The 26,404-nt window shown below is 49.1% G+C and overlaps 1 protein-coding gene across 1 annotated transcript in view; it reads left to right on the top strand.

The window, feature by feature from the left end:
* KCNH3 (potassium voltage-gated channel subfamily H member 3) overlaps positions 1 to 26,404 on the top strand; it is a 67,474-nt gene that overhangs the window by 39,749 nt on the left and 1,321 nt on the right. Inside the window, exons 4-14 of the mRNA XM_082212417.1 lie at positions 3,996 to 4,126; positions 4,306 to 4,558; positions 9,445 to 9,602; positions 11,591 to 11,798; positions 13,422 to 13,688; positions 16,097 to 16,296; positions 19,516 to 19,765; positions 20,624 to 20,838; positions 22,616 to 22,899; positions 24,008 to 24,111; positions 24,249 to 24,316. Of these exons, the coding sequence (XP_082068543.1) occupies positions 3,996 to 4,126; positions 4,306 to 4,558; positions 9,445 to 9,602; positions 11,591 to 11,798; positions 13,422 to 13,688; positions 16,097 to 16,296; positions 19,516 to 19,765; positions 20,624 to 20,838; positions 22,616 to 22,899; positions 24,008 to 24,111; positions 24,249 to 24,316 (2,138 nt within the window). The remainder of the gene's footprint in view (positions 1 to 3,995; positions 4,127 to 4,305; positions 4,559 to 9,444; positions 9,603 to 11,590; positions 11,799 to 13,421; positions 13,689 to 16,096; positions 16,297 to 19,515; positions 19,766 to 20,623; positions 20,839 to 22,615; positions 22,900 to 24,007; positions 24,112 to 24,248; positions 24,317 to 26,404) is intronic.

The following is a 26,404-nucleotide window of genomic DNA, read 5'->3' as shown; positions in this document are numbered from 1 at the left end:
GCGCCCGTTGTTCGGTCCCTGCTCCTGCCAAGCTAGCAGTTCGAAAGGACGTCAAAGTGCAAGTAGATAAATAGGTACCGCTCTGGCAGGAAGGTAAACGGCGTTTCCATGCGCTGCTCTGGTTCGCCAGAAGCGGCTTAGTCATGCTGGCCACATGATCCGGAAGCTGTACGCTGGCTCCCTTGGCCAATAAAGCGAGATGAGCGCCGCAACCCCAGAGTCGGTCACGATTAGACCTAATGGTTACCTAATCTTTTGTTGGAAGCCTCCCAGAGTGGCTGGGGAAACCCAGCCAGATGGGCAGGGTAGAAATAATAAATTATTATTTTATTACAATTACAATTACTATTATTATACCTACATCTCTGTGCTGGGAAAAACAGCTCTGTTTGGGTGCCCTGCCCACAGTGAAGTGGCAACCCTATTTATTTGGCATATCCCGGCACATGCAGCGGTGAAAAGGTGGACTTGCGTTAAGTAACTCTCCCCCTTGCTGGAAATTATCTGAAAATGTTAAGTTTCCCCTGTCCCCCATGTCAATGTAGTTTCTTAAGTACATTGTACTTTAATGCTCTGGTCCTGTCCAAATATCTTGTGATGGTTCTGGCATCTGCTGCCCAAACCCTTCTGCTGATGCAACTGTGCTGTTTGTTCTCTGCTGCCTCCACATTCAACTCCCCTGCCAAGGGAAGCCAAACGCTGCATTCTGAAAAAGTTGCCCATATTTTGGCATAATGTATGTTGCTTTTGCTAGCTGCAAAGAGGGACAGCGAACAGTGTACCAAATTGGATCCCTGCCCTGCACCTGGGGAATCTTGCACAGCCTTCTCTGGCATCTGAAATTTCATGAAAACTGCCCATTCCAGCCTCCCTGATGACCATTGTTCCCTGTGTTTTTCATTTCACAGGGAAACATGGTTGGACAGCAGCAACTTGCAGGTGGGGGCCGTGGAGTTAATAATAGTACAGTCGTACCTTGGTTTTCGAATGGAATGCGTTCCGGAAGTCCGTTCGACTTCCGAAACGTTCGGAAATAAAGGCGCGGCTTCCGATTGGCTGCAGGAGCGTCCTGCAGCCAATTGGAAGCCATGGAAGCTGTGTCGGACATTCGGCTTCCGAGGCAAAATTTGAAAACAGGAATACCTACTTCTGGGTTTGTGACATTTGAGTTCCAAGTTGTTTGTGAACTAAGCTGTTCAAAAACCAAGGTACGACTGTAATGTTTATTTATTCATTCATACATACCCCGCCCATCTGGCTGGGTTTCTCCAGCCACTCTGGGTGGCTCCCAACAGAATATTAAAAACACAATAAAATATCAAACATTAAAAACTTCCGTAAACAGGGCTGCCTTCAGATGTCTTCTAAAAGTCAGATAGTTGTTTATTTCCTTGACATCTGATGGGAGGGCATTCCACAGGGTGGGTGCCACTACCGAAAAGGCCCTCTGCCTGGTTCCCTGTAACCTCACTTCTTGCAGGGAGGGAACCGCCAGAAGGCCCTCAGAGCTGGACCTGAGTGTCCGGGCTGAAAGATGGGGGTGGAGATGCTCCTTCAGGTATACTGGGCCAAGGCTGTTTAGGGCTTTAAAGATCAGCACCAACACTTTGAATTGTGCTCGGAAATGTACTGGGAGCCAATGTAGGTCTTTCAGGACTTCTTCCCTAGCAACTCTAGGCGGATCCCAACAGAACACTAAAAACAGAATAAAACTTTATGTTATATAGTCTCAGCAGCCACTCCCAGTCACCAGTCTAGCTGCTGCATTCTGGATTAGTTGTAGTTTCCGGGTCATCTTCAAAGGTAGCCCCACGTAGAGTGCATTTCAGTAGTCCAAGCAGGAGATAAACAGAGCATGCACCACTCTGGCCATTTTACAGAGGAGCCACACTTCAGAGATGTAGGTGGGCAGCGGGTCACAAGTGCATCTGCAAAATCCAATTTTTTTGCAGGTACAATAACAGCAATTGCACATTTCTGTGTGCCCTACAGGTGCACAGAATCATGCAATTAACACAATCATGCAACTAGCGCTGTATTTAGCTTGATCCTTGGGCACACTTACCGGCAATGTCTTTCCCAACCTTGAGATAGTGAGCATTGAACCTGGGACTCCTTTTTTGCGTGCATACCATGTGCTCTGCCCCTGAGCTTGTACAGAAACATTTAATTTTTCACCTAGGTCTCCCATTAACTTTACAGGCATTTGTTTGCTTTACTCTCTGTGAATTGTGCCCCTGGGTTTTGTGCGTGCAGGAAGAGGTGTTTTTTCCCCCCTTCTCCTACATTTGGAGATGCATGTCTAAAATAATGTGTTTATACTCCTTCAGAGCAGCAATGCCACACGGAGGATGGCATTACAGCCAATTAGTTCTGCTAGCTGGCAGAGTTACTCTGCTAGATGGAATTTCTGACAACTCCTTTGTGTGTGTGCAAGATTAGCATTGTTGCCTGTGCATTGTCGTAGCTAATGGGTAAAGAGGAGCGTATGCATGCCAGCGTAGAAGGAGGGTATAGACAGAAGACATACGGCAAGACATTCAGGCACACAGGAGAGATATCTGCAATCAAAATCTGAGCAGGATTCTCACTGAATTCCATAGTGCTTGGAACTGAGCTATAGGATTGTCCTGTAAAGTATCTTATCATTATTAAGGACTTAGCATATCAGTGTGCTATGGAATCAAAAGGTTTTGTGTCTCTCTTGTAGGAAATGCGTCCTTTTTTGCGTGTGCGTGCACACACACATATATATGCACACCCCTTGGTAATGTGATGTTAATGAGCAGATAAACATGAGTATGGTCATAGAATCATAGAATTGGAAGAGACCCCACGGGTCATCTAGTCCAACGCCCTGCGATGCAGGAATCTCAACTAAAGCATCCATGACAGATGGCCACACAACCTCTGCTTAAAAACCTCCAAGGGAGGGGAGCCCACCACCTCTGGTGGGAGTCTGCTCCACTGCCGAACAGCTCTTACTGCCAGAAAGTTCTTCCTGATGTTTATTTAGTCAGAATCTTCTTTCTCGCACACGAAGGCGTTTTGAGTCCTGCCCTATAGAGCTAGAGAAAACAAGCTTGCTCCAGTGTGTGTGTGTGTGTGTGTGTGTGTGTGTGTGTGTGTGTTCTCGTGAGCATGCTGAAAGCCTTGTCATTGAAACTTAAGGATCTACATATGCATGAGATTCAGGAGAAATGGAGATCCACTCTAGGCAACAATAGAGAGGAATGTGTGGAATCACCCAGAAATGCAGGTGTGACTTTCAAAGTGTTGGTGCTGACCATTAAAGCCCTAAACAGTCTCAGCTCAGTATACCTGAAGGAGCGTCTCCACCCCCATTGTTCAGCCCTGACACAGAGGTCCAGCTCCAAGGGCCTTCGGGCGGTTCCCTCACTGCGAGAAGTGAAGTTGCAGGGATCCAGGCAGAGGGCCTTCTCAGTGGTGGCACCCACCCTGTGGAACGCCCTCCCGTCAAGGAAATAAACAACTACAATGGTACCTTGGGTTACATATGCTTCAGGTTACAGACTGGGCTAACCCAGAAATATTACCTCGGATTAAGAACTTTACTTCAGGATAAGAACAGAAATCGTGCGGTGGAGCCGCGGCAGCAGCAGGAGGCCCCATTAGCTAAAGTGGTGCTTCAGGTTAAGAACAGTTTCAGGTTAAGAACGGACTTCTGGAACAAATTAAGTACTTAACCTGAGGTACCACTATATCTGACTTTTAGAAGACATCTGAAGGCAGCCCTTTTTAGGGACATTTTTTATGTATGATATTCTATTGTGTTTTTAATATCCTGTTGGGAGCCGCCCAGAGTGGCTGGGGAGGCCCAGCAAGATGGACAGAGTATAAGTAATAAATTATTATTATTATTAGTTGTTGTTGTTATTTTCCGCTGGGCACATGCACACCTCAGACTTGCCCCTTCCATAAGAATGTAAAGGAGCATCTCTTATCTTAACCCACCAAATGTCTGCCCTTGTCAGGTGGACGGCGACGTTACAGCCGAGCTGGGGCCAAAGGCTTCAACGCCAACCGTCGCCGGAGCCGGGCTGTGCTCTACCACCTCTCCGGGCATCTCCAGAAGCAGGGCAAAGGGAAGCGAAAGCTCCACAAGGTATGTTTGCATGGGCAAGGGAACCTTTTTAGATTGCCTGGGCTGCCTGCGGTGCTTTGCTGTCCACTTACCGCGTGGCCTGGACTGTGTGGGTTTTGATGCAGGGGCAGCCGATATGGGAGACAGCCCTGTGATTTGGAGTGGTGACCGCTCTTGTTCTTCTCTCCCCCCCCCACCAGGGTGTCTTTGGGGAGAAGCCTGCCCTCCCCGAATACAAGGTGGCTGCAGCGCGCAAGTCCCCCTTCATCCTGCTGCATTATGGGACCTTCAAGGCCGGATGGGATGGCCTGATTCTGCTGGCCACCCTGTACGTGGCTGTGACCGTGCCCTACAGCGTTTGCTTCAGCGGCACCAAAGATGAGGGGCTTCCGGAGGCGGCTCGGGCACCCCCCAGCATCTGTGATCTTTCGGTTGAGATCCTTTTCATCCTAGGTAAGGAGCTCAGAATCGGACGAAAGACTGGGAAGGGGCCATTACTCAGTGTTAGAACAAGCAGAAGGTCCTAGAATCAGAGAATTGTAGAACTGCAGAGTTGGAAGGGACCCCAAGACTTATCTAGTCCAACCCCCTGCAATGTAGGAATCTCAACTCAAACATCCATGACAGACGGCCATCCAGCCTCTGCTTCAAAGCCTCCAGTCAAGGGTCTCGGCTTCAGTTCCCAGCCTATCTGTCAAAGATGCTTCACGGCCAAAGGAATGCATACAGCAGTTAGGTCACTCTCCGATGTCTTTTCTCTCTGAAGTATTTTGTATTTTATTTTACAAGTATCAAATTATTACAATACAACCATAGGTAAAGGTAAAGGGACCCCTGACCATTAGGTCCAGTCGTGGCTGACTCTGGGGTTGCAGCACTCATCTCGCTTTATTGGCCGAGGGAGCCGGCGTACAGCTTCTGGGTCATGTGGCCAGCATGACTAAACCGCTTCTGGCAACCCAGAGCAGTGCACGGAAACGCCACTTACCTTCCCGCCAGAGCGGTACCTATTTATCTACTTGCACTTTGAGGTGCTTTCGAACTGCTAGGTTGGCAGGAGCTGGGACCGAGCAACGGGAGCTCACCCCATCGCGGGGATTCGAACCGCCAACCTTCTGATCGGCAAGTCTTAGGCTCTGTGGTTTAACCCACAGCGCCACCCGCATCCCCATACAACCATACACATCCACATTTAAAGAAATCTCTAGACTTCCCACCTTCCCCTCCATTTGTCCTGCTGTTAACTTTTTCAACTGCATATTTTTCAATAGTCCATGTTTTATATGGCTCAATTATCTCCATAATTCTTGCTAAATTACAAGTGTTATTGCAATCCTGCTGTTGTTTTCGTCTGCTTACAGTGATCTCCAAGATAAATTACACATTTTCCCCATTCTTTGTTAAAGTTTTGGGTCTTCTTGGTTCCCAAGCTTTCCGGTTAGTTTTGCCATTTCGGCATAATCCAACGGTTTAATTTGCCATTCTTCTCTGGTAGGTGCTTTATCTTCTTTCCATCTCTGGGCTAGTAGCATCCGTGCGGCTGTCGTCGCATACATACTCTTCATTGTCAAAGAATGAACACTTACCACTGTTTCCGTGGCTCCGAATACCCACGCACGCCAGTCTAGAGTCTAGGCAGCTATTCCCATGTCCATGCTTCATGTAACACTTGCAGCAACTGAGGACCACTCCAGCAGTTTATGAACCTTCCCCCAACGGGCTGCGCACATGCCGCCGGAGGCTATGCCCGCATGGAAGCTGCCTCTGCTCTTCTCTCTTCCGTTCCCTTCTGGTTCTGGGAGACAGGGGCGCAGGAGAGGGTGGGGAAGCGCCTGGTTCCTACCCTTTCCTGGGAGGTGGAGCCAGACGTCTCCGCAGTCAGCGCTAGGTAAGCACACTGTGGTTGACTGAGTAGCAGTATTTGCAAGATCTCCAGCCTCTCTTAATCCACAAGAAAAAGTTTACAGTGGTACCTCGGGTTACAGATGCTTCAGGTTACATACGCTTCAGGTTACAGACTCCGCTAACCTAGAAATAGTGCTTCAGGTTAAGAACTTTGCTTCAGGATGAGAACAGGAATCGTGCTCCGGCGGCGCGGCAGCAGCAGGAGGCCCCATTAGCTAAAGTGGTACCTCAGGTTAAGAACAGTTTCAGGTTAAGAACGGACCTCCAGAACAAATTAAGTTCTTAACCCAAGGTACCACTGTATTCACAATATGACCTGTTCCTGTTTCCAGCTTGTGTGATTTGTTTTAACTTTTATACGGATACGGAGTTCCCTTTGTTTGTTAAACCCTTGCTTTGCAAGGGACTGAATCCGCTCACCTTTGCTGATGTCAGGATCCCTCTGCCAAGTTCAAGAAGCAAAATGGCTTTGTTCACATGTGTGTGTGCATGTAACAGATACCAGACTTTCGACAACAAAGAAGCAATGCGATATGCGGTGCCATGCTTGCCAGCTGCCAACCGTGGCTGATTTCTCCATTTGTTTATTTCGTAAAAGTTATATACCGGTTGATTGGGGCGGGGGGGGGGAGAAAACACCCTCAAAGTAGTTTACAAAAAACTAAAACTATATAATTATTACTTTTCATTTCATTTCACTTTAAATTTGTATAACTCCTTTCTATAGTACTACACACAAGGCAGTTTATAGCGACAAAATATACAGCGAAGAACACACACCTTATAATAATCTGATCCAATACAAAAGGTCATAATAAAACATAACATTAAAATGGAACGACTTATATCTTCTTCTTTCTTCTTCGGCAATCGCTCATAGCCAAGTAAGATTGGTATTACCAGTGAGTCCGTAAGTGACCGTGGAGGCCAATTCTGGATCCACACGTCCTTCCACAGTGGAGACATAGGTTTCCAGGTGGGAGTTGATCACAGTGAAGGTTTGCCAAGCGTGCCTTCCTCTTAGCACGTTTCTCCCTTTCGTCCTGAGTCTGAGTGTCTTCAAAGCCCATGACACCTTTGGTAAAGGATGTTCTCCAATTGGAGCGCTTGCAGGCCAGTGTTTCCCTGTTGTCAGTGTTTATACTACATTTTTTAAGGTTTGCCTTGAGACAGTCTTTAAACCACTTTTGTTGACCACCAGCATAACACGTTCCATTTTTAAGTTCGGAATAGAGTAGTTGCTTTGGAAGACAGTAATCAGGCATCTGCAACAATCTATTAGAATATAATAGTATGCAATAAAATTAACTCTCAGAATATCAGCAAATAATAAACAGAAATTCACTCTTAACAATTACAATAAATAATTACTAAACTATGATCAATAAAAATAACGGCAAGTCAAATTGCCTGAAATACCACAATACATACAAAACCACGTAAAAGGATCAAATTGAGAAACAAAGACACAAAACTTATAAAACTATTTTTTTTTAAAATCCTAGCAAGTAAAACAAACTACAGTGGGTACCTCAGGTTACAGACGCTTCAGGTTACAGACTCTGCTAACCCAGAAATAGTACCTCGGGTTAAGAACTTTGCTTCAGGATGAGAACAGAAATTGTGCGGCAGCAGCAGGAGGCCCCATTAGCTAAAGTGGTACCTCAGGTTAAGAACAGTTTCAGGTTAAGAACGGACCTCCAGAACAAATTAAGTTCTTAACCCGAGGTACCACTGTATTTAATACGTTATAAACTGAAACCCACAATAAACTGAAAAGCACACCAGCATTCTATATATCTGGGAAGGCTTCCCTAAACAAAAATGCCTTTAGCAGACACAAGTAATAATACAGTGAAGGCGCCTGCTTGATCTCAGTGTGCTGGCAGTTCCAAAGTTTAAGCGCTGCCACACTACCTCCTAGTGCTTACATGCAAAGGTGTAAAAGTTTCCCTCCCTCCTCTATCCCTCCTCTTGTGGTTCCCTCATTGCGAGAAGTGAGGTTACAGGGAACCAGACAGAGGGCCTTCTCGGTAGTGGCGCCCACCCTGTGGAACACCCTCCCTTCAAATGTGAAGGAAATAAGCAGCTATCTTCTCTTTAAAAGTCGTCTGTTCAGGGAAGTTTTTAATATTTAACGCTGTTCTGTTTTTAACACTTGATTGGGAGCCGCCCAGAGTGGCTGGGGAAACTCAGCCAGATGGGCGGGGTATAAATAATAAGTTGTTGTTGTTGTTGTTGTTGTTGTTGTTGTTATATCACAACATCAGGCAGAGATTCTGTCTAGCAAACTGCTTCCTCAACCAGCAGGCGCCTTTATAGCTCACATTACCTCACATTACCTCAATTCAGTAATTTCCAACAGACACTGTCTTCACATTCATTTCTGAGTCATCAAATGATAGGTCCATTGGTAGAGCACACACACACACACACACGAACGAACACACAATACAACACTTTAGTGTGCAATCATTAATTGCTCCCATTTATCAGGTGAAGCAGTTAAGGCAGAGCCATCTTCTTTACTATTCATGGTGATTTTCAGCCCACAGCCTCCGTCCTATGCCTTCCTCAGCATTTGAGCTGAAAGTGTGGGGATGTTCAGGGTGGCAGGAGAGGATATATTGTTTATTAATATCCTTTTTACATTCCCCTTTTTACATGCACAGCAGATAGCTGGTTGCAGGCTCGTGTGAGCTTCTCACTAATATACAGTTCAGTCTGTCTCAGACTGAATCGTACATTCCTGGTAAGCTCCCTTGAATCCCTCTTAAAAGGATAAAGACACCAGAGTCTTATTGATAAGTAACAAAAGGAAGGTTTACTCATGATCAGGCAGAGCACAGTGTGATCCCTGGAAGCAGACTTAGTAACAAATATGTACATGTGGATCTACCCCATAGGGAGGAATGATCCCAGTGCTTTGGCTAGCTGGAAGCTAGCAGAGCAGTCCTAGCTAGAAGCTGGTCAAATGAAGAATAAGAGTGAGGTGTGCTGCATGACTCGTCCTTTTGTTACTTGGACAGGTTAGGTCATGCCCACCTTCTATCACATGCCAAAGGAAGGATGCTCCAGCCAGGAGGAACAGAAACAGGAAGTTTTGATTGGCTGGACCAAACATTCCCTTGCATGTCTTCTCTAGCATTACAAGGAATGTTGTACTTGACTGCTCCCAGTGGAGTACATCTCACAGAAAGGAGGCAACCAATCCCGATTAAAGCTGTGTTTCTTTATTTATTTCCATTTAGCTTCACCGCAAGCCATAGTCTAGCTCAGCAGTGATGGGGAAACATGCCCTGCTTGACTCCAACACCCATCAGCCCCAGCCAACATGGCCAACGGTCAGGAATTATGGGAAATGTAGTGCAATAGCAACCACAGGTGCAATTGCTGCGGACTTGCTCCTTAACATTTCTGCCCTTTCTTTCCAGATATCGTGCTGAATTTCCGCACCACCTTTGTGAGCAAGTCAGGGCAGGTGGTATTTGACCCTCATGCCATTTTCCTGCATTACCTGACCCGCTGGTTTGTACTGGACCTCATAGCAGCACTGCCGTTCGACCTCCTCTATGCTTTCAAGGTCAATGTGGTGAGTTTTGGGTGAGGCGCTGTGTTACAGGATGCAAAAAAAGGGCTGAAGTCTGCAGCTGCCCGTAGATCTCCCGCTGGTGCCTGGTGCCATTTTGCTGGGCAAAGCTGGTATTATAACCTAGTTGGGTTTGGGGTTTTCTCCTACATCACTCCCTGAGACTTGTCTCTCTCCCTCAACATTTAATTTACATGTAAGCAAAAACAAAACCAAAAAGCTGGAATATGTTTCTGCAGCAAAGTCATGCCTTCCGTCCCTATGGATTACAAGAACCGTGATTCATCCGGCATGAGAGAAATCTACTCTGTATATGCTCAGAGGTGCTCTTCACCCCAGGCATGAATTAAAATAGCCCATGCTAATGCATCGTACGGTTGGTTCAAGTTATCAACATTGTCTGAACCACACTTCAGAGCCCAGTGAGGGCTAATAATCACTAGCATCTGGGCTTAAACACTTTGGAAAAGGTGGCAGGTCCTTCCAAGCTCGGCAATGGCCCGATGGGATTGGTAGAATCACCTCTGTGGCGATGTACGGCCTCCTCAGCGGGAGACATTAATACAACGATAAAAAGAAACCAGCTTGCTGAAGATTCTTAGGTGATTGCCCAGACATGATGTTAAAAACATGAATACACTGGAATGCACCTGTTTTTTGTTTTGCGAACTATAACAGCTTCAGCGCTGTGTGTGTGTGGGAGGACAAGCAGGACTGCAAATATTGTATGTGGGGAGGCAAGTTTCCTCTCCCCCCATCCCCTCCATGGTGCGGTTCTGCTTAAAACCCCTCCCCACTTCAAAACTGCTGTTAGCGCTAAGCCAGAAGCTTCCCTTTGCTCCTATGGAACTCTTCGCTCTTAAACAAAGGCATAGTGCTTCCCCTTTCCTAGGGGGCTGTCCTGCTACCTGGGCTCCAACCCAGTTTTGAGCTCTACCCACCCAGCTACATGCCCCCCTCCCATTTTTCAGATGACCTCCCAGTTTGTGGCAGGCCTATATCCAGAAATGTGATAATGAGATGGCCACTTGGGCTGTTGGCTGGTGTCTTGACGGAAACGGTAAAAACCTAAATCTAAGTGTGATGCACTTTAAAGCTGTTTAGCTAATTAAGCTAATTCATTAGCAGTCCTGGCATATATTTTATTGTTATCCTTTTCCTTACTCTTCCCCCCCCCCCAAAAAAAGTCATGCTTTAAATTTTGGGAGGAAAGATAGTAAGCTTACATACCCTCCAACATTTTTTTTTTATGCAAATAGGGACATCCCATTCCATAATGATAATTTTACTGTTTATACCCCCACACATCTGACTGGGTTGCCCCAACCACTCAGGGCAGCTTCCAACATAAATAAAAACATAATAAAACATTAAACATTCTCTGTACAGGATTGCCCACAGACGGCTCAGGGTTCGGATAACTCCACACCCTCCAACATTTCTCCAATGAAAATAGGGACGTCCTAAGGAAAAATGGGACATTCCAGGATCAAATCAGAAACAGAGGTGGCTTCTTTAAATTATAGACATCCATGGAAAATAGGGACACTTGGAAGGTCTGAACTTGCATTTAATTCAGAGGGAGATGCATTCTGAAGGGGCAAGCTCACCACCCCCACCCACCCACCCACATCTACTTGAAGCCCCATTCTTGAGGATCCCTTCTTCCATCACTAGGAGCACCAACCTGTCCCCACAACCGTGGGTGCCTGGGGCCATGGGTGCCATTTGCCCTGGCACCAAAATTTGTGGGTGCTTGTTCCCTTGATGGAAAATTTTGTGGGAGCTCGGGCACCCAGGGCCCCAGGTAGTTGGCACTTATGCCCATCACCCTCCCACAATTTCCCCTCCGTCAGCCCTCCAGGACCTCCTCTTCTTCCATGGTTCGATTCCCACCCCGGCCATCCACATTGCAGCCCGAGGGGCCAATGCAAGTTGACGCAACTTCTCTCTCTCTCTTTCCTTTTCCCTCTCCTTCCCACCCCACTCAGTACTTCGGGGCTCATCTGCTCAAGACGGTGAGGCTCCTGCGGCTGCTGCGCCTGCTGCCCAACCTGGACCGGTACTCGCAATACAGCGCCGTGGTGCTGACCCTCCTCATGACCGTCTTTGCGCTCCTGGCGCACTGGGTCGCCTGCGTCTGGTACTTCATCGGGCAGCGCGAAGTCGAGAGCAGCCCCTCTCAGCTGCCCGGGATCGGTGAGTGGTTGTTTTTCTTTTGGTCTTTGCTCTTCCCGCCACATAAGCAAGCATTGTGCGACTCAATGGGGGCGTGCACACGTGTGTGTGCATGTGCGTGCGTGCACACCCGTGCATGCAAACCGATGCTGCAGGTGCCACGTAAATAATAGTCCTGGCGCGCACGCTCGCTTTCGCTTTGGGGGCGATGAGTTCTCCTATAATTACTGTTGTCTACCTGACTCCTGGGACTGCGTGACGGCAGGCTTAGCAAGCAACCGCTGCCTTTACCTTGCCAAATCTTCCGGGACTCGGATCCTGACAATCAGCGGGCGGAGCCTCGGTGCTCCAAAGGTGGCGCTTATTGCCACTTGGCGCATAGTCGGGAGATCTCTCCCAAGCCCCTCGCTTACTTGATCTCGTGGGATTTACTGACACAAACGCACACCTTTTCTCCCCCCCCCTTTTTTTTTAAAAAAAAGCAAGCACTATTTTTTTCCCTTGATAACTGCAGCTGGCGCAACTGATGTCGGCGGGGTTGTTTTGGGGCATGTTTTGGGCTCTTCTTGTTTTTAGCAAGAGATGGAAAGGGGCTGTTCGTGCATTTCTGTGGAGCTTGCCTAAAGATCCCAACTTCTCCCAACTTCGGAAAAAAACAAAGCGAGTGAAAGGAAACAGACCACGCCCCTCCGCTGCCCAATTTTCGTTTGCAGAGATAACGGTGGGCAGAGATGAGCAGAGATCTCGTGCCCCCACCTCGTGTTCTTAAATGAACGAGATGCTAGCCAGGAAGTAAGCCCAACTGAATTCAGTGGGGGCTTGTTGTTTAATCGTTTAGTCGTGTCCGACTCTTCGTGACCCCATGGACCAGAGCACGCCAGGCACTCCTGTCTTCCACTGCCTCCCGCAGTTTGGTCAGACTCATGTTTGTAGCTTCGAGAACACTGTCCAACCATCTCATCCTCTGTCATCCCCTTCTCCTTGTGCCCTCCATCTTTCCCAACATCAGGGTCTTTTCCAGGGAGTCTTCTCTTCTCATGAGGTGGCCAAAGTATTGGAGCCTCAGCTTCAGGATCTGTCCTTCCAGTGAGCACTCAGGGCTGATTTCCTTCAGAATGGAGAGGTTGGAGCTTCTTGCAGTCCATGGGACTCTCAAGAGTCTCCTCCAGCACCATATACACACACACACACACACACACACACACACACATTTAAATGATGCTACACTCTTTTCCAGATCCTTGGTTTCTTTGAAGGTTTTCACCAGCTAGCTTTCCGGAGGAGAGGACCTTTCTAATACAGTGGTGCCCCGCAAGACGAATGCCTCGCAAGACAGAAAACTCGCTAGACGAAAGAGTTTTCCGTTCTGGAGGTGCTTCGCAAAACGAATCTCCTATGGGCTTGCTTCGCAAGACGAAAATGTCTTGCGAGTTCCTGCGGGGGGTTTTTTCCTCCCCCCCTTTTTCTAAGCCACTAAACCGCTTATCAGCTGATCCGATAAGCCGATAAGCCGCTAATAGCGCTAATCCGCTAATCCGTCAATGGGCTTGCGTAAACCGCTAGACGAAGAGAATCACAGAACGGATTCTTTTCGTCTTGCGAGGCACCACTGTAACCTGCTTTCCCCCTTCCTCTTCCTCCCAGGGTGGCTGCAGGAGTTGGCCCGTCGCCTCGAGACGCCCTACTACTTGGCTCAGAGGAACAGCAGCGCTGAGGACGACTCCACCAACGGGACCAGCCCGGCTCTGAACGGCAGCACGTGGGAGCTTTTAGGGGGGCCCTCGCTGAGAAGCGCTTATATCACCTCTCTGTACTTCGCCCTCAGCAGCTTAACCAGTGTGGGCTTTGGCAACGTGTCGGCAAACACCGACTCGGAGAAGATTTTCTCCATCTGCACCATGCTGGTGGGGGGTGAGTAAGGCCCTAAGCCTGGGGCGGCAGTGGGCTGGGAGTGAGGAGCATTGGCAGGTTTTGTTTTGCTGTTTTATTAAAAAAAGAAAACAACAACAACATGTCATTCTGCTCTTCCTCCTCGTTTCCCTTTTCGTAGCTCCTGGGCAATCTGGTTATCATGACAACCACGGGGCAAGCACCTTCTATAAATACGGCTTTTAACTTGGTGCTGTCCCAAAAACCCAGCAGCAAGGCAGTACTGGTGTTTTGAGAACCTTCCCTTACGGCAGGAAGGTAGTTTCATGGCCCCAGTTCTTAAAAATGGTTGGTTCAATACAGGCCAGAGCCAGTGTGGTGTAGTGGTTAAGATCAGTAGATCCGTAATCTGGTGAACCGGGTTCGATTCCCCGCTCCTCCACATGCAGCTGCTGGGTGACCTTGGGCTAGTCACACTTCTCTGAAGCCTCTCAGCCCCACTCACCTCACATAATGTTTGTTGTGGGGGAGGAAGGGAAAGGAGAACATTAGCCACTTTGAGACTCCTTCGCGTAGTGATAAAGCGGGGTATCAAATCCAAACTCTCTCTAGCTGTTGTCGGACTTCAACTCCCAGCAAGCCCCAGCAAGCATGATCAATGGTCGGGGATGATGGGAGTTGTAGTCCAACATCAGATCCCACCAACCCACTGTCCTTAGATGGAAGAAGGTAGGAAATAAACGAGAAGGGGGAAACGTGAGGATCTGCGGATAGTATCCACTCTTGCCAACCATCAGCAAGGAGGATGCAGGTGGGCCCAAGCGTTGGGAGTTTGTGGCATTCTTGGACAGGGACGGGAATGTCCACAAGCTTAGCCAAGGCCTGCTGCACTCATGCCTACTGTCCTAGAAAACGAAAGCAGAAAGTCCCGGGATGCTGGCTTCTGCACCCAGCACCTGTTTCTGTGCACTGTGGAGCGGTCTCAAAATAAGGGAATACCTTCAGCTTCCGCTAAAGTTAATGAACTGGAGGTGAAAAGCCAGTTCCCCCTCACCCCCAAGAGGATTACAAAGAGAGAGAAATACGCAGCACAAGGTCTCATCTGCAGCTCTGTTTCTACTGAGGCCTGCAAATGCAGCAGAATGAGCTTGGAGTGAGATGGGTTAACTTCTGAGGTGGTGGAATGGCCTGTACTACTTTACGCTGCGGGGTGTGTGTGAGAAATTGTGTTTTTAATGCTCCCTTATGTGAAAAGCAGGAACGCGGGTGGCGCTGTGGGTTAAACCACAGAGCCTAGGACTTGCCAATCAGAAGGTCGGCAGTTCGAATCCCCGTGACGGGGTGAGCTCCCGTTGCTCGGTCCCTGCTCCTGCCAACCTAGCAGTTCGAAAGCACGTCAAAGTGCAAGTAGATAAATAGGTACCACTCTGGCGGGAAGGTAAACAGCATTTCCGTGTGCTGCTCTGGTTCTCCAGAAGCAGCTTAGTCATGCTGGCCACATGACCCAGAAGCTGTACGCCGGCTCCCTCGGCCAATAAAGCGAGATGAGCGCCACAACCCCAGAGTCGGCCACGACTGGATCTAATGGTCAGGGGTCCCTTTACCTTTTTTTATGTGAAAAGCACCAAAGCAAGTAGAAAACTAGTACAGTGGTGCTCCTTTTTTAAAAAATTACTTGCAGGGAATTTAATTTCCTGCTTGGGGGGGGGGGCGTTTCAAAAAAGTGACCCACCACCTGCAGCCTGAAGAGGTACATTCTACTACCTCAGAATTCTGCAACCTGCGTAGTAGTAGTAGTAAATTTATACCCCTACCATCTGGCTAGGTTTCCCCAGCCACTCTGGGTGGCTCCCAGCAGAATATTAAAAACACGAGAAAACATCAAACATTAAAAACTTCCCAATACAGAGCTGCCTTTAGATGTCTTCTAAATGTCAGATAGTTGTTTATTTCCTTGACATCTGCTGGGAGGGCGTTCCACAGGGCGGGTGCCACTACCAAGAAGGCCCTCTGCCTAGTTCCCTGTAACCTCACTTCTCGCAATGAGGGAACTGCCAAAAGGTCCTCAGAGCTGGACCTCAGTGTGTGGGCTGGACGATAGGGGGTGGAGACGCTCCTTCAGGGCCGAGGCCGTTTAGGGCTTTGAAGGTCAGCACCAACACTTTGAATTATGCTCGGAAACGTACTGGGAGCCAATGTACGTAGGTTGCAGGTCAATGGATTTTTGTTCAGGGCAAGGCAGGGCGGGGAAGACCAGTGTCTTAGCCGCCATGTCTTGCTTGTGCTTTTAGGTCACATATAATGCTTGGACTTTGCACAGGTAGGCAGAACAGGGTAAACATTTATCTCACGTTAAGGGGTGGCAGAGGGGACATTCTGCTCCATGTTTGGTGGACTACCTTTGACGCCGCTTTCCTCCCTCTCCTCTCCCTCCCCCCCCCCCGCCCCAGCCTTGATGCACGCAGTAGTCTTCGGGAACGTGACTGCCATCATCCAGCGCATGTATGCGCGCCGCTTCCTCTACCACAGCCGCACGCGTGACCTGCGCGATTACATCCGCATCCACCGCATCCCTCCGCCGCTGAAGCAGCGCATGCTGGAGTACTTCCAGGCCACCTGGAGCGCCAGCAACGGCATCGATACTCGTGAGGTGAGGCGGGAAGCCTGGGTGGGGTGTGGGCCCGAACCACGAGGAAGAAGAAGAAGAAGAGGAGTTTGGATTTGATATCCCGCCTTTCACTCCCTTTAAGGAGTCTCAAAGCGGCTAACATTCTCCTTTTCCTTCCTCCCCCACAACAAACACTCTGTGAGGTGAGTGGGGCTGAGAGACTTCAGAGAAGTGTGACTGGCCCAAGGCCACCCAGCAGCTGCATGTGGAGGAGCGGGGAATCGAACCCGGTTCACCAGATTACGAGTCTACCGCTCTTAACCACTACACCACACTGGCTCTCCCACCCAGAAGCTTTCCCACCCAAGGGGCAGGGGATTGGGAGGAGACAGGGAGAGCAGCTGGTGAGGAAGTAGATTAGGGCACCTCAGCAGTGCGCAAGTGCCTCAGGAACGCCGGCAAAGCCTTCTGTTCTGCTGAACGCTTCCTAAAATCAAATCCAATGCTATACTCCTGGACACCATGCAGTTCAGGGGAGTGGCATAGTCCCCTTCACTCTCTGCTTCACAGAGTTGTGATGAGGATAAAATTGGGCAAGGGGCATGATGTGCCATGCTGAACCCTTGGGGTTTTTTCTGGGGGTTGAGATATGACAGGAAGAGTGGAATACAGTGACGTAGCAATGAATGCATAGAAAAAGTGATTTGGCTATTAAGGGGGCAAGGAAATAAGAGTAGGCGAGCATAAACTAATGGAAATGTTTGCTCACCCCCAGTCCTTGCTGAAATCCGCCCTCGTCACCCTACACACTGTCAGTGCTTTAACCTTAAACCAGGCACCCCCAAACTCAGCCCTCCAGATGTTTTGGGACTACAATTCCCATCATCCCTGACCACTGGTCCTGTTAGCTAGGGATGATGGGAGTTGTAGTCCCAAAACATCTGGAGGGCCGAGTTTGGGGGTGCCAAACCTTGCATTCCATTCAGAATCTTCCCCTCCGACCATCTTTCATTGCAGAACAGCTGCATCAATGGTTCCCTAACTTGGGGGGGGGGCTTGGTTCCTTGAGCTCCTCCCCAGCACTCCCTACCCTGTAAACGAAAAAACAACAACCATTAATCAGAAGAGCGGTTTGCTCGACCCACTGAGGCTAGCATAATAAAATTCGACACAGAAACAACTGCACATTTATTCAAAATCCAGTTAAAATTATTTCATTTATTCACTTGATCCAGTGATGCCAGCTTTTCAAAGTGTTATGCAGTGGTACCTCGGGTTACATACGCTTCAGGTTACAGACTCCACTAACCCAGAAATAGTGCTTCAGGTTAAGAACTTTGCTTCAGGATGAGAACAGAAATTGTGCTCTGGCAGCGCAGCGGCAGCAGGAGGCCCCATTAGCTTAAGTGGTGCTTCAGTTTAAGAACAGTTTCAGGTTAAAAACGGACCTCCGGAACAAATTAAGTACTTAACCCAAGGTACCACCACCAGCGTCTCCTTGCTACCCCCTTGCTTCTTAGTGCCCCCCTAGGGAATCCCACTGCCCACTTTGGGAAAATCACTGAGCTAGAAGGTAGTCCATTGTATCAAACTGGCCTATCAGAGCCTGGTGGGGAGGAGGAAAGGGAAGCACACCTGTGAGACCTTTTCCCAAGGATGCATCTAGTGCAGCACCCTGTCCTCCCAGCGGTCACCCAGATGCCAGTGGGAAACCAGCGAGGAGGATTTGAGCACAAGCGCTCTCTCTCCCTTTCCCGTGGCTTCCAGCAACTGGTATTCTGGAGCATTGCTTGGGTGTGGGAAGAGCTGTGTGCACATGGTGCTAAAACAGAAGGCGGGAGACATCAAAATGAGCAGCTGAATTCTGCGGCTTGTGTAAGACCTTCATATCAAGCCAAGCCTGTGCGCTGGGTTTTTGTGTGGTTTTATTCTGCTGGTCATGGAGAGGGGAAGAGCAGCAGCAGTGTCCTGGCCAGTGGAAACTGCTTCCGCTAAGGTACATGAGGTTTCACAAAACCTTCCCGTATCTTTTCAAGCATACGGGCTTGAAACCTGTTTCAAAACAAAACAAGCCATTGTTCGTCAGGTGCTGTTTGGTGCCCGCTGCAAAATTCCGCACTATCTCTGAGCTCAGATAGAAACGTAGCAGATGCAGGTGGAATTAAACAGTATGTTTGTTTTGCCACATTGCCATCCCATCCTTACTCCCAAGGGATTCAAAGCAATGTAGAAGGTGTTATCCTCACGAGTCATGACGACGTGTACAGTCGTACCTTGGTTGTCGAGCGCCTTACGAGTCAAACGTTTTGGTTCCCGAATACCACAAACCTGGAAGTGAGTGATTCGGTTTGCAAATGTTCTTTGGAACCCGAACGCCTGACGTGACTTCCAATTGGCTGCAGGAAGCTCCTGCAGCCAATCAGAAGCCACACCTTGGCTTTCTAACGTTTTCAGAAGTTGAACGGACTTTCGGAACACATTCCATTCGATAGCCAAGGTGTGACTGTATCAGCAATGGGTTGTGTGACTGGCTGTGGGTCCCACAATGAGGAACAACAGAGGCTTTCGATCCAGACCACCCCAGTCCAAATCTTGCATTCTAATGGTGACTTACATTGACTCCCTGCATTCAGGAAGAAAGATCTACTGCTCCTTGTAAATCTTGGGCTGAATCACTCTTTCCAAAAGCCTCCTTCCAAAAGCTGGGGTTGAAGGGTAGAGCCGTAGAGGCCATCCACTTGGGGGACTTGGGGTGTGTGTTTGTTTGTTTGTTTGTGTGTGAGAGAGAGGGGGGGAGGGGGGGAGGGAGAAAGAAAGAAAGAGATAGAAAGGAATGTGTGTGTGTGTGTGTGTGAGAGAGAGGGGGGGGAGGGAGAAAGAGATAGAAAGGAATGTGTGTGTGTGTGTGAGAGAGAGAGAGAGAGAGAGAGAGAGAGAGAGGGAGGGAGGGAGGGAGGGAGGGAAGGAGGAAGGAGGGAAGGAAGTCACTATGGTAAGAGACCACAAACCGTAGAATCTACTCTGTAATTTTCATTTTGTCCTCCATTGTGATGTGGTCTCTACACTTGAATTTTATATACTTGGTTGCCATTAGTGGCGATGGAGGGTGTTTGGGCCCAGACTCTCTTCTCTCACTTCCGTCACTTTTGTGACGTGCTTTTGGGGGAAAGCAACGGGGAGTGCACCACCAGTCCATGTGTTGATGATGGTACCAGTCGTGATGCTGCCACCGTGACCATTGTCTCCCTTTCCTCCCTCCAGTTGCTGCAAAGCCTCCCGGATGAACTTCGCGCAGACATCGCTCTCCACTTGCACAAGGATCTGCTGCAGCTGCCCCTCTTCGAGGGGGCCAGCCGGGGCTGCCGGCGCTCCCTTTCGCTCAGCGTCCGCACGTCGTTCTGCACGCCAGGGGAGTACCTGATCCGGCAGGGGGATGCCCTTCAGGCCCTCTACCTTGTCTGCTCGGGCTCCATGGAGGTGCTCAAAGACGGCACTGTGCTTGCCATCCTAGGTACAGGGACCTCTTTTGTTCCTGCCCCTTCTCTTCCCTCCTAGAAGGGGTGGGGTATTTGATGGCATTTGGGAGGGAGGAACAGGCAGGTAGACTCCTCTGCTTAAGAGCTGCTGCATGTGGAAAACCAAAGGTTCAGACTAGGGTCTTCTCCTTGACATGAGAGCAGGCCTTCTCTGCAGTGGCTCCCCATCTGTGGAATGCTCTCCCCAGGAAAGCTTGCCTGGCACCTTCATTGTACACCTTTAGGCACCAGGCAAAATCATTCTTTTTTAACTAGGCCTTTAGCTGACCTGATTTACCCTTTTAAAATGTGAGTTTTTTTGTGTGTGTTGGGGGGTGGGTTGCTGTTTTTATTTTTATTAGGTATTTTGTGGTTTTATATCTTGATTTTATTCTGTGAACTGTCCTGAGACCCCCGGGTATAGAGCGGTATATAAATTCAATAAATAATAATAAAGTTTTTAGATGAAGGCGAAATTTAAGCATATCACTCCGCAACAGCATCTTGAAGTTTTATACACCGCCAAGACAACTGGAACATTTCCACCCCAAAGATGAAGATCAGATTCCCATTCTGTTCTGTGTCCTCAACTCTTAAGCCCCGCCAATGCCACTTTCCAGTTTGGGGGTTCCTTTAGCTCCTTTTGAAAACCAGCACCCTGCTTCTCTTGCTAAGGCAATCCAGGTAGGTGCTGCAGGTTGGCAGACCCAGGTGTGCACCCCCCGCTCGCAACAGGGTTCCACAGAACTAGCTCGACGGACCTTTTGATGCCAAGGGAGAAGGTGCCTCATTCAAAACTGCGGCTAGTACTATTTTGCGAGTTGGATCTCACAAATTGCCTTTCGTTCTTTCAGGTAAGGGGGACCTAATCGGTTGCCACATCTCATCCAGGGATGAAGCAGTCCAGGCCAACGCGGACGTGCGGGGCCTCACCTACTGTGACCTACAGTGCCTGAGCTTGCCTGGCCTTCTTGCCAGCCTGGAGCTCTACCCAGAATTTGCCAGCAAATTTCGCCACGAGCTCCCGTGCGAGCTCAGCTACAACCTGGGCGGAGGCAGCAGCTTCCAGGTGAGTGGAAAGAACAGCTGCAACAGGGAGGAAAGCACTGTAAGGAGTAAGCAACAAATGCCTTTGAAAGGGTCGTGGGTGCACTAAGGCCCTTCAATGTGACCTGTTTATTGAGCATTCGTCCTGATTTGCTTGCACAAAGGGTTGGATTGTGTCTGGGTCTTTACTGAGCATTTGTTCTGATCTGTGATATGACAATCATTTATTCTGATTTGCTTGTGGGATGTTTACATGCCTGCCTTTTAGTCATACATTCATTCCATGTTGTTCAATTCATTTTCCTGTTGCTTTCAAAACTGCATAATGTCCAATTTTTTTAAAAAAGTAGATTGGTGACAGAATCCCCCAAACCACTATAACTGTGCAAACCTAGTTTTCCAATATGCACTTGAACTCTTCCTACAAAACAGTGGCTTTGTGGAGACACCCCTTTGTGACACTGTCATTAGGCAGAGCTCTTTCTTCTTATTGCCCTTTCAACTTAACCTAGAAAGCATTTATCCAGATGCAGCCTCAGATACGACTGGCCAACTCTTCAGCACCCACTCCAGAAACAATCCAGAGCTAATAAATTACTTTCCTAGGAGTCTGATGGGTGTCTAGGAGGTTAACCTAGATTGTGTCTGGACCAGCCTCCTTGGCAACATTGGGTCATCTGGGGAAGGTGGTAACAATTAGAGAGGCGAGTTCACCTAGTTCCTGCTTGCTTGGACACACCTAGCACAGCTGGTGCATTTACCACTTTTATACCATTAGCTGAACTCTCAGCCATTTCTTCTCTGACCCTGGCATCCCCAATTTCTGGGGAGAAATGGGGATGCAGGGTTGCATCCATGGCATGAGAGCAACGGTAGCAATGATACGATTGCTGCATTGCCAGGACCTAGATAGCGTAAGGAATTTTCCCACCACCCCACAAAAGTGTGTCTGCAGACCACATACCAGCAGTGGTCAGAGCCCAAGTATGCCTGCATCCATGCACATACACATCATACTTGCTTGGATTCCAGTCTGTGCACTGAGCAAGGGTGTTCCCTTTCTGCACAGCCAGCTTGCTTTGCTTCCATGCTGTTTAGTAGAAAAGGGGAGCTTTCTCGCCCAGCAGCAGTGGGCTCCCTCTTTCCTGCTCTGCTGAGCTGTACTCTCCACTCCCTGCCGTCTCCCACACAACATACATGCACGTAACACACAGAGAGAACTCATCTGATTGAAGGTGGCAGCTCAGCAGTGGGGAAACTGTAGCCCCTGATCAACGGTGGGCCTAGATGTATCTCGGCAGTACTGAGCCCAATCTGGATTGATTCTGGACCTAACACAATGGATGGCCCAGAGCCCAGTCTGGAACTGACTTGAAAGAAGTGGATGTAGTAAATGAACCAGGGATTCTTTCTGGATATAGTTGGCAACTGTAGCCTCACTATGAGGACTCCAAAACTGGTCTTCGTCTAGTCAAAAGATTAAGATGGAAGGCTCTGTTCAAAGTGAAGAGGTTTTTAATATCCACATGTATGTCAGGTCAGTGGAAAACCCGCATAAACACTGCAATGAATGTCACTCCTGGATGCAAGAATTCTGCTGCGTGCAAATGCAGAGAAGGTCACCATTGGTTTGGGCTTCTCTTGCACATGCATCTCTCTTGTAGAATCATCTCATTGCCTTATGCTCTATAGTCAGTGTCTAATCATTTCCCCCTTTTGCAGGGGACAATTCAGAGAAGGCAGCAGGTTGTAAATGCGGCAACAGAAAAAGGCTGCATCTGCTTTTTCTTCCTTTGCAGGCTGAGACCCCATCGCTGAGCAACAGGGCACCCACCGCTTTGCTTTCCACCTTGGGGAAGGACTCTGATACTTCGTTCCCTTCACGCCGTAGAACTCCGTGCTTGCCCACAGAGGCTGTGGACGAGCCCTCCAGCCCCTTGCTCCCCTCTTCTGCTGGAGGCCACAGCAATCACCCGCCACGGCCAGGCTTTCCACGCCACCCACCTCCTGAAACTTCCTCACGTCCCACAGCGTTGCGGCTACATACAGCTCCCTGCAGTGGCCCCCCAGACCTCAGCCCCAGGTAAGGAGCACGCAAAGACAGACAAGATGATGAACAGAGCAGTTGAATGGAGAACACAGGCAGTGGCGTGGGATAGCCTAGCTTGTTGTCTAGGCTCTGACAATCTCTGGGTAAGATTACTGCAGTGTGTTATATGTGGGACTGCCTTTGAAACTGCAGCAGGTAAAGAATTTAGCAGCCAGATTGCTGATCAGGGCAAGATGGTCTGCAGGTGTAACAGCAATGTTGGCATGACTGCAACGCCTACCAATTAGTCTACAGGCTTATTTCAAAGTGCTGCTTTTGACCTATAAAACCCACAGGCAGCTCAGAACCTGCAAGAACCATCTCTCCCAACATGAATCCGGACACTGCATTCATAATCTGACACCCTTCTCAGTGGGCTGTCTCCAAGGGAGTTGCAGAGGGTGAGGACACAAGAACAGGCTTTTTCAGTCGTGGCTTCCAACTTACGGAGTGTCCTCTCCTCGGACGCATGCATGGCACCCTTATTGTATGCTTTCAAACTGCAGGCAAAAATACTTCTATTTACCCAGGCCCTTTGGTCTTTAATATGGAGAGTAACCAGTTAAAGGACGAGAATAAAAAGAAATCACAGGCATGAAGCGGGGTGGTAGGAGTTTAGACACAAAAACAGACACACAATTTAGGTTTTGTTTTATTGCTGTTCTTATATTTGGTTTTAATGTTCCTTGTTATTTTTATCCCTGTTATTTCTATTTTTATCCTGTAAGTTGCTTTGAGACGCTTCAGTGTAAAATGTGACTGATACAGTGTAACAGATGAATAACGTGCTTCTATAGAGAGAGTTCCCAGCATTTGAGTTCTCACAGAGAGGGGGCATGGAAGGGTTTTTGTCCTGCAGGAAACATCTGCTGCCCATGTGCCCTCAGTCCCCATCTGGCGTACCTGAGCCACCTGCGGCACTTGTCCCCTAAGAACCTGCCCTGCCCCTCTCAATGTGTTCTGTCCCATTATTGGAATGTAAGCTTATTGGAGTTTTCTGGTTACTCCGTAGGGACAGGCTTGGGGATCTGGAGTATAGAATTCCATCCTCCTAGGGCTGTATTTCAGCTGCTCTTTCCCCCCTTCCTATCTCCCTCTGAAGGGTTGTAGACGGCATAGAAGACGGATCCGGTTCCGACAAACCCATGTTTAGTTTCCGCCTCGGTCATTCGGGCCCGGACTACAGCAGCCCTTCACCTGGCACAGGTAAACCATTCTGCATGGCCTTACAGGGAACAAGGCATGATAATTAGGAAAACGTGGCAGCAGCACACAAGTCAGTGAGCTCCTGTGGGCTTCATTTCCCATGCCTTTGCTAAACCAGTCCGCTTCTCTTCTTACAGACAGCGGCCTGCTCACAATCCCCCCAGAGCTATCTGGTGCCGACACCATTGAGAAACTGCGTCAAGCGGTAAGGTTTTTCTTGTTTGTTTTGTTTTAAAGTGGTTCATATACAGGCCTGGGCAATGTATTGATACATTGCCCAGGACTGGTATGAGGGCCAGACCGTGATGGTGGCTTCACCCGCCAGTAGGGCTTTCAACTATCACCAGCCAAATGGCAATAAACCCTGATGTTGAAAAAAGCTGCATTGGTGCCAGATGAAACTGCCACAGCTCTCACAGCGGGAGCTGAGGCGCTTTAACCCAGGCACCCCCAACCTGCAGCCCTCAAGGTGTTTTGGCCTACAACTCCCATGATCCCTATCTAACAGGACTAGTGGTCAGGGATGATGGGAACTGTAGTCCAAAACATCTGGAGGGCCGAAGGTTAGGGATACTTCAGGGCCTCGTGGGCTGCGGCCAATACTGCTGGCCCCAGACTGCTGCTCAGCTGGGGGATGGAAGAGCTCCTGCCCCAAGCCCCCCAACGCTTGCAAGGTGAGCTACCTTGCCTGCTTGCCCCCCACTCCCCGAAGACTGACCAAGCGGTGGGAGTCTGTCAGGTTCTGTGCATTTGACTGCCTTCGCCTGTACGGGTGCACTGCCTCTTTCGTCTGGGGGGGGGGAGCGGGTGTCCTTCACCCCAGGAGGAAAGACGCAGCCCACCCTCCCAGGCAAAGTCCACAAGGCGTGCGGTGCAAAGCCACCCTATCTGCACCTTGCGGAGAGGGGCTGCTGGCAAGTACTGGACCTGCCAGCAGCATCAACAAGTCCTGACACTGACTGGCTGCCTTCCACCGGGAGGATGGGCTCTGTCTTTCTGGGAGGAAAGGCGCAGCACACCCACCTTGGCAAAGGCAGCCAGGCGGTAGCTCTGCTTCTACTCATGTGCAAGCAGGGTCGGGGGTCTCAGCTGGGAAGGGGGAGCACTTTAACGGAGCCCCCTTCCTTGCTGTGGGCTCCGTAAAACTGCTTGGCTGAGGCAAGGGCAGCAGCGTGCTCCTCAGCCAAGCAGTTTAAAGAGGGAGGAACAAGCTGTATTGGCACCTCGCTGATACAGCTTGTTTCTCCCTCTACAGAGCAGAGTGCAATCGTGGTTTCACCAGCGATATACTACTGAGTGAAGCTGTCATTGCAGTCTCCCCTCCCATACTGGTCTTGGGCGATATTCTTCTTTGGTGATCACTCGTAGCTCAGTAAGATTCTCTTCCATAATCATGGTTTTAACAATGAGTCTGTAAGTGAGTTTGGAGGCCAATTCTGGATCCACAAGTCCTTCTACAGTGGGGACATTGGTTTCGAGGCAGTTGATCACGGTGTGGATTTGCCAAGCGTGCCTTCCTCTTAGCATGTTTCTCCCTTTCGTCCTGAGTTTGAGTGTCTTCAAAGCCCATGACACCTTTGGTAAAGGCTGTTCTCCAACTGGAGCGCTTGTACGCCAGTGTTTCCCAATTGTTGGTGTTTATACAGTGGTACCTCAGGTTAAGAACTTAATTCGTTCCGGAGGTCCGTTCTTAACCTGAAACTGTTCTTAACCTGAAGGACCACTTTAGCTAATGGGGCCTCCTGCTGCCACCGCACGATTTCTGTTCTCATCCTGAAGCAAAGTTCTTAACCCAAGGTACTATTTCTGGGTTAGTGGAGTGTGAACCTGAAGTGTCTGTAACCCGAGGTACCACTGTACTACATTTTTAAAAATTTGCCTTGAGAGAGTCTTTAAACCTTTTGTTGACCACCAGCATTACGCTTTCCATTCTTAAGTTCGGATCTATTGCCCAGTACTATATCACGGGTGAAACAGCAGATGCTCCTCTGGTGCCAGAGAGACTCAGAAGCAGCTGGCAGGCAGCTTCGTCAAAGCGCTTCTCTCAGTGGAGCAGTTTAACCTGCGAGGTGGGGGCTTGATCATCTGAGAAGCGGGGCAGTTTAAGCAAGCTTGCTTATCAGCTGTTCAAGCCCCCCTCCTCCAGCTGGCACAATTGCCTCATTTGCCTTCACATGGGCAGGCCTCCTGGGAGAAAGAGGTGGCCCGCCCATGGGAAAATGGGCAGGCTCTGTGCACTTGGCACAGTGGCTGCCTTCAGGCAGGAGGGTGGGCTATGTATTTCCTCCTGGAA

The sequence above is a fragment of the Podarcis vaucheri genome, assembly GCF_965113315.1.
Source record: "Podarcis vaucheri genome assembly, chromosome: 2".
Taxonomy (NCBI): Eukaryota; Metazoa; Chordata; class Lepidosauria; order Squamata; family Lacertidae; genus Podarcis; species Podarcis vaucheri.
Note: the sequence above shows the minus strand (reverse complement) of the source record. Positions and strands in the feature narration are given on the sequence as shown.